The 8,851-nt window shown below is 31.7% G+C and overlaps 1 protein-coding gene across 1 annotated transcript; it reads right to left on the bottom strand.

The window, feature by feature from the left end:
- Positions 1-6,865: 6,865 nt before the first annotated feature.
- Positions 6,866-7,979, bottom strand: LOC145164495 (uncharacterized). Its single transcript, XM_079083207.1, has 6 exons — positions 7,734-7,979; positions 7,581-7,639; positions 7,403-7,497; positions 7,179-7,291; positions 7,007-7,010; positions 6,866-6,921 (listed from the first exon to the last, which is right to left on the bottom strand). Exons 1-6 carry the CDS (start codon positions 7,977-7,979, stop codon positions 6,866-6,868), a joined length of 573 nt encoding a protein of 190 aa, XP_078939333.1.
- Positions 7,980-8,851: the final 872 nt, after the last annotated feature.

Genomic DNA, 8,851 nt, shown 5'->3' with positions numbered 1-8,851 from the left:
CTATTTATATAATCCACGTTATTCGCTTTCCCTTGAAAAAACAATTAACCAACTTGAAGCATATGAAAAGTAAGTTTTTATAAACAATATAAAATTTAACTTGTGAACAAGATAAAATTATCGGATGCATGATTTTTAATAGGAAGGTCTTGGCAATTAACACTTTGGCCCCTTGTTGGCTAGAGATTCTATCGTTTTATTGTCATCTTTTCTGTATCGACCACGAAGATTTTATAAAACTACCAATGAGAAAAAAAAAAGAGTACATTACAAAGTGGAAATAACATTTAGAGTGTTAATCTTGAAGTTAGTGCTTCTATTGTAAACCCAAAAGAAAGGCAAATGAATTGTTCGTGAACAGTTTAACGGAAAATTTTCGTTCATATTCATTTATTATATAAATAAACGAACGTGAAAACAAATTCTCGTTCGTTTACTTAAACTAACGAACACGAACAATAATCTCATTTGTTCATTTATTTCCGTGAACGTTCCTTTATTTTTTTCGTTTATGTTTGTTTATGTTCGTTCCTTTACGTTTATTTATATTTATATATATTCAATTGTTTTTTTATTATATTACTATATTATATGTTCGTTTATGTTCGTCCGTTTATTTCGTTTATCATCTTTACGAGGATAAACGAATGAACATGAACAACGTAATTTTTTAAATTAGCGAAGAAGAACAAGGCTTTTTTTATTTGTCCGTTTCATGTTCTTTCTTTTATTCGACTAACTTAAATGAACGAACCTAAACACTGTTTTTTTCGTGTTCGTTTGTTTCATTTACGGCCCTAATTATATTCTCTTCATTGATGTTTCTCTGGCTTTACAAGATTTTACGATTTTAAAATAATTGTTTTTTAAAGTTGTGATAACTAAAACACCCAATATAGAAAACTATATACTCTTTTTAGAGCTATTTCATGAAAAGATATATTCAATTTGAATCCATATGTTTCTTTTTATATCATTCGTTGAACTCATACCATCAATCAAGAAAGTGTATTCGGTATTGAACTCAAACCTCTATTAATCCACATCCCAACCGCTATAACTCTCATAATGATCTTTCTCAGCGTTTGCTAAAATATATATAATGTCATTCTGTCCACCATCAATACATATTTCTTTGTAACATAAGAATAAACCTTATCAGCTTTTATATTCTGTGTTGAAATGATATTCGTTAAATTGGTTTCCTGTAGAAGTTTTAAGGAAAAATTAGATGACTAGATATCAGATTACTATAGTTTTTGCTGTCTGATCATGAGTGGTGGATAGGCAACAAGTGGGGTATATATATATATATATATATATATATATATATATATATATATATATATATATATATATATATATATATATATATATATATATATATATAAAAAGTATATCAATTTAGGTATCCAAACCCATCAAAATACGTTGTTTTGTTTGATATATATTCGTTATAATGTTCTTAAACTTCAATCATTAACTTGATTTACTTTTAACATTTTCAAAATTTCACTAATATCTTCCTCTTACATCACATCTTTTTTGCTGAATACCTAGTAGACTATATATATTATAGTTGAAAATGAAAATTATGTAAGAGGAAGATAAATGTGAAATTTATAAAAATGTTGGAAGTAAATCAAGTTATAAGTTGAATTATAAGAATATCGGACAATTACAATGTATATATATTATACAAAACGATGTAGTATATGAGCATTTGGGTACCTAAGCTTAATTGCAAATTTATTCACATATGAATAAAAATATATAATTAATTTTTTTACAGTTTAAGTATCATTTATACTACTTATTCGTATATGAATAACAAATTAACTGTAAAAAATATCTGATAAATGTTTTATTCATATATGAATATAAAATATGACGACACTAATACACGTTTTATTCATATATATAATATATGACGAAAGATGATGTAAAAAATATATTTTAAGTAAGAAAACTTTATTACGTGTCATATTCATATATGAACGATACTTAAACTATAAAAAAAAAGATAAGCATAAGTTTTATTCATAAGTGAATAACGAGAATAACGAGAGCTGAAACTCTAAAAAAAATAAATTTTTTATTATATATTAAAATTATATTAATATGAATGTCTATTTATTGAGAATAAAAAATTATGAATTTTGATATATTTAGAATATTTTTTCGATAAAAATGGCTTTCTAAAAATAAAAAAAAAATATGTTTTTGTGTATACTAAGATAATTATTAACATAGTTTAAGGAAACATGTTTGGTTGGGAAACACATTTTATCCGTTATCCATTTCCGACGGTACGCCTAAGTGTTTACAACAAAATAAATGTGTGACTGAAAATGATTCCTCCATTCTCAACCTTTTTTTTTTCTCAATTGAACCCTCCTCTCTCTCTATATATATATATATATATATATATATATATATATATATATATATATATATATATATATATATATATATATATAAAATTCATGAAAAATTTAAAATTTTAAAACAACCCATAAATCATCATTGATTACAAAATAGTTTTCAAATATGTTTAATATCAGAGTTTTCCCAATGTCATAAAACAAAATATGAGGAGGTGCACGATCACGCCTTCGCCTTACCGCGATCCTATGAGGTACCTAAAACATAATGCAAAACTGTAAGCCCAAGGGGCAAGGATGGGGAGATAAGGCAACCTGATTCCCAAAAACCCTACCTTTGGCTCCAAGATCCTTCAGCTATATAAACATCCCCTAGCCTTCATTTTTCGACTACCACTTCATTGTTGAGAGCCAAGGCCGAAAATCTCATATCCTCTCTCCTCTCTCCAAAGCTTCTTAGTTGCTAGCGTTGGGTGTGAACCATCAGAGGCACGAGACTTGTGGTGCTCGCTTCCAAAAGCTTTGAAGAAAGGATTCTTGATTGTTTGCTCCAAAAATCAACAAGGTATGTAATCTCCCTTATGAATTCAGATTTCATTAGGATTTTGTTTTATAGTTTGATAGTTAATAGTATGTTCCCTTTATGTGAAAGACATAGATCCTCCTGACGTTGAATGTGCCCTAATAATTTAATTATTAAACGTTTTTCCGCTTCGAGCATTGTTTTGTAACCTACGTTTTCCATCATAAAATACTAGATGCAAATCACACATTACACACACATTTAGCTCTACCATTACACTTGTACTCGTATTATCTTCATCATCTCTGTAATCTCATATTAAAATCAATAAAAAGCAACAAGGCATGTGATGTTATTGTTGGGTTTTGAGCATTCTAACACTCCTAAGGTGTACATGCAACCCTAAATACCTTGGATCTATGTTTTCTCTATTATACATGCAAATATCAATTTTCCAAGGTATTGTTCTAACTAGCATATTATGAAGAACATATAATATAACTTCTAGTAGAATTACATACCTCTTTGTAGTAGCTTGATTCCATGGAGCTTAAGAGCCTAGTGCCTCAAGTGTGACACCTCAAATGGTTCTCACAACATCACCAACATCTTGGAATAACTTGAGAGAAAAGGTTCTTATGCTCAAATTGGCTAGCCCTCATGTGTACACACACTAGTGCCAATTTCTTGAGCCATGGGGTCCTTATATATGGAGGCTATTAGGGTTATGCCATGTAACTCATGTCTTTCCATATTCTCCATGCTCCATGGGTTAAAACCTCCATGGAGTATCCATGGGTTACTCCATGGGTTTAGCCCAACATGAAGAACTATGGATCATAAGCCCACATATATAAGAATGAATGATTTACACAATCAATCCCCATATATTTAATTAGCGTCCTTTTGATCACAAAATTAATTCCAAATTAATTCTTGATCAATACTAATTAAATAATATGATTTCATATTAATATATTAGAACTTATAATATATTAACAAATCATATATATCCTTTTCTCACAAAAGTCTATCCAAATTGTTCCGATGCCATGCAACCCAAATGGACCATGCCAATCGGGTCAAGTACATTTCAATTATAGTTATGGACTTAGACACTAATCCAACAGTCTCCCACTTGGATAAGTCTAAAACTATTATTGCGTATGACTTCAAAACCCGACTAGCAATCGTAGTTCTTAAAAGCTGCTATCGAACTCTGAACAAATCAATGACGCGTCCATTAGATTAGGGATCATATATTCCTCCATTGTAGATATCATATGGACTGAGACATGGATTATAATCATTCTCTCTGTCCATTTGTTGTTTCCCGATTTCCGATTTATGACGACCGACTAATTGAACAAATCACATTAGTCCTGGCTTGGCCAAGCACTTCGGGGTGTCATCACTAAATCATCGAGGGGCCCACATATATCGCTTTTATCCCTTCAAGGGTAAAAGGAATGGATAAACTTCGACTCATATGCTTGTTCTACTACTTGTTGAATCATACACAAATGCACGTTTTATAACATCGAGTTACCAATGCGTTTTCATACAATCAATGCATAACCAACTCATAGGCAACAAGTCATATCTCTAGGTTTGAAGACTTATATGATATTACCATCTCGCGATCACTCGAGATAAATTCCATGAAGTGATACCAGCGAGCGTGGGTTGAATCCAATACTTAGAACTTATGAGCACTCATGAATGTTGCAGCAACTCTTGCTATGTCCCATACCTTGGACATCTACAATCCAACTTCATGACAGTCTTGTTTCATATCTACTTCCAACATATGACCGACTGTGGATGGTTTGAATAACTTAGTTATTCGGGAAGAATAACCTAGTTATTCTGGAAGTCAAAACATGCAAAGTGAAACATAAAAATAATCGAATCAAATATGGTCTCAGAAATTATGAATATAAATAGAAAACTTTTTATTTATCACCATATTGATTACACATTATTCATTGCATACTGTTTCAAACTATCAACTTTATACTTGAATTAAAACAATAGTTGTCCCATGCTCCAAGCATGTACACTATGTTTTCTAAACACTAGTCATGCCATACACCAAGTATGCACACTATGTTTTTCCAAATATTAGTGATGCCATACACCAAGTATGCACACTAAGTTTGTCTATGATCTTTACTCTGTGAAATAGATCGATTGAACATAATTCCAATGATTCTCATTTCACAATCCCAAATCCTTACTGTAAATGCAAGAATTCCAAATTCCTACCATTTACCTAAATCTGTTAGATTCTAAACTTATATGCACTAATCCTCTGTAATGATTATGCACAAAGTCACAAAGACTTGTCAACAGACATTACAGAGTATTCCAATGGAGATTAACTCCATGGAAACGAAGTCTCAGATTCAAAGTACATTGCTTTGAACATCCTTTTTGCATTAAGTTTTCTAATCTTACACAGATTGAATAACTTCCACCTATGGAGACAACTCCATATTCCCATTTTGACTATCACTTCCGAACAAGAGCTGCCTCTTTTCAGAATATGTCAATATGGTCCTTCCAAAATTAACACTACACTTCCAATTGTCCCTGAGCAACCAATCTTTGGTAAACCTTAGATTGTCCTCGACAATTGCTTAATCAAATTAGTCATATCTAGTTCTAGTACTTTTCCCCTCTTAATGCTATAGGCATTTGGAAAAATTTAGAACAGATGAATATTATAGCACATACAAACGATCCTATTTCCGAAGCATATGGGACACGATTCATGATGTCTCACATAAAGACATGATAGTAGATCAGTCTTTTGCTATAATATTTCTATTTCTATTTGCCATGTTCTCATAATTCAGATTATGAAAAGGGATGCTGTAATCATAATCGAATTTTCGAATGCAAATAATGTTCCCATATATAGAAATTCGTTATGTTGAACCATTCCAACATAAACATTCATATATATACTTGACTAAATTTGATTAAAATCTCACGATCTAAGCTTTTAGATTTCAAATGAAGTATATTTTCCTCTCCCTTAATTATAGCAAAACAACTTTTTCCAATTGAAACTTTTGTTTTCTATAATTAATATTGCTAACTTGCAACACTTATTATAATTATCATACTCCCACTTGCATGATGATTATTAGCATAACACTTATGCTCCCACTAGCTTTGACATGTACTTAGAAATCAGCTGGACTTCTAGAAATCAATACTTTATTGACTTTCTTACCAAAGTTCAGATTTCTGATACGATATGCTTTGATAAAACTTTATCAAAATCATACACCTTTCCTCAGATAGCACACATGTGTGTCTAAACAATTTCAGAACTATGAAAAGGGATGCCGTAATCATAGTCTCAATTGTTTAGACCTTTGCCATTTCTCAAAGTCCATGTTAGTGTGCCGGTTAACCACACACGCTCCACTAACGACTTTGAGAATGCAAATATCACAATTGTTATCTACCTAAAAGCACTACTAGAAAAACAGCCTTTTATGACGCGCAATGCGTGTCGTAAAACGCTCAGACGACGCGCAAATGCACGTCAAGGAAGGCCCTGTCATAACGAGAGACGACACGCTTTTGCGCGTCGTCTACAGACGACGCGCATTTACAACGCACATTTATGACACGCAATGCGTATCATTAAAACCCCTGTCAAGAAAGGCCATGTCATAAATGAAGATGACACACATTTTTGCGTATCGTAAATTTAAATGTTTAAAAAAAATATATTTATATATTTATTAATTTTTAAATTAAAGTTGCATTTAATGTCTCATAATAGAAATAAAATACCATATACAAAAAATACAATCCATTGCATAAAATTTAATGTCATACAATTCTATTTCTGAAAATATATAAATTAAATTTGTATTTAATGTTTCATAATAGAAATGAAGAATGCAACACTTGCATTTGCAACATCTTATCTCTTTCAGCTTGAGCTTTCTTTTCCTCTTCTAACTCCAGAGCTATTCGCTTTCATCAACCCTGTAAACACAACACAAAATCACTTGTCATTTTCTTTCTACTTTTAAAATTAATTCTTATTAGGACATTCTACTTTTAAACCTACCAATCTAGCAAAATTTTCAAAGAATATAATTTATAATTTTTTTTATGGAAAGTACATTGCTATTTATTGAATACAAGATGTTACAAATCAAAAAACAAAAGGGTTGTTTTTTTCCTAAAATCTCTAGTCATTTTGCTAAATAACTTGCACAGAAAATATCTAAAAACAAAACCTTGATAGTTGCTCCTGACTCTGTTCTGATCCGAGATATGTTTGAGCCACATCTCCCAATTAATCCACCAATAAATGTCTCGGAAATCATCATCTCTAGAGTTACATATTCAACTGAAAGGTAAATAATAAATTCAAGATACATGCACAAAGATAATGGAATGAGTAGAAATGGAATGGATGCAATATATAACCAGTAGAAATGGAATGGATGCAATGTATAACCTGAAGACAGGTCCACATATTGTTGAGTTGGCCGATGAGTGAAGCCAAGATTATAAGTTGGACTGATGGAGTTTATTTGCTTAGGTGGATTATCCCTATATAAAAATAAAAACAAATTAATTAATTATAACTAAATCTAAATCCACTCGATAAAAAAGAATTCCTCAAAAACCCAAACCTCAACTGGCATCCAATCTCCACTAAAGCCCTCAACACTGCAGGAACATCTCCAGATATCTACATTTTCCATAATAAAAGAACAAAACAAAATCAACAATTTTAATAAAATTGCCTTAAAATATATTATAAAAACGAGTCTTGTAGTGACTACATGAACTACTCGATCAGATTCATGAGCAGATGCACATAATGGCAACTGATTTTGAGCAAGTACAGTAACTGTTGCACCAGAGGAGTTTCTTAGTTGACTAATGTTTTGACCAGATACCCCAATCAACCCGCCAGCTTGGCACCCAGAAATTAACAGTCTTATAGTATTTGCTGCTACATGTCCTGTTGCAATTTTCAATCCTTCAACATTTTGATCATCCTGCAATGAATAGTTGCAGGAAGTCATTACATCAGTAGAAAACAGGTATGAAAAGGTAAAACATGAACTAAAAGGACCGAAAAAAGAAAAAGATGAAACACCCACATGCAAAACTATAAGGCGAATTTGGAAGCTAAAGAAAGTGACATCACATGAGACAAAATTCAAAGTTATCAACACATGAGGAAGGCACACCTGGACCTTAGTATCTGCTTTAACCCCAGATTTAAACTTGAACTACTGACTTCACTCAGATTTCCCAAGGCCCCTACAGTGAACGCAACCAATCAAACAAAGAGCATCGATGCTCTTAAAATACCTTCTTTGACAACTCTTTGCTGAAAGAAATCGAAAATCTCAATCAAACAAAGAGCATCGATGACTGTATACGCAACAAATCCCCGATTTTTGACCGCATTAGCGACTCTTGATGGCCGGGTCGCCTATTCGGCTTTTTCATCCTCCTGCACCTGAAAATCGAAATAAAAAATATTACTATTTTACCCCTCAAACAAAATCTAAAGCATTACAAATAAAAAAAAGATATGATTCTCACCTGATTATGTCACACCCTCAAACCGGAACGGCGGAAACGTTCGGGGGCGGAGGACGTCATGCTCAGTATCATAACCATAGTGAAGAAAGTAAACACAACCATCATAAATATAATTTAAAAGGTTACATTGGTTCAAAAGTACATGTTTCCAAATAGATTACATATGATGTCAAAATATAGCAAAAGAATCTACGTTTAGCGTCTTGACTTCGGAAATCTTGTGATTACCTATATTACTGATTACCTGAGAATACAAGCAGTTTATGAATGAAAAATGGATGTTGTTCCTTAAAGTTTGTTACAAGTTTGTTTCCAGAAAATCCAATATTTTCTAAAAGGTTTG

Source organism: Lactuca virosa, chromosome 3, assembly GCF_052849685.1.
Source record: "Lactuca virosa cultivar CGN04683 chromosome 3, Lactuca_virosa_CGN04683_v6, whole genome shotgun sequence".
NCBI lineage: Eukaryota > Viridiplantae > Streptophyta > Magnoliopsida > Asterales > Asteraceae > Lactuca > Lactuca virosa.
This window is presented reverse-complemented; position numbering and strand designations above follow the sequence as displayed.

Excerpts from the sequence above, each read along its gene's own strand:
- LOC145164495 (XM_079083207.1), bottom strand. The coding sequence starts at position 7,979 with ATGACTTCCTGCAACTATTCATTGCAGGATGATCAAAATGTTGAAGGA. Across the intron at positions 7,640-7,733 it reads AATCTGATCGAGTAGTTCAT|ATATCTGGAGATGTTCCTGC; the intron begins GTAGTCACTACA and ends TGGAAAATGTAG. Across the intron at positions 7,292-7,402 it reads ATATGTGGACCTGTCTTCAG|TTGAATATGTAACTCTAGAG; the intron begins GTTATACATTGC and ends TTTACCTTTCAG.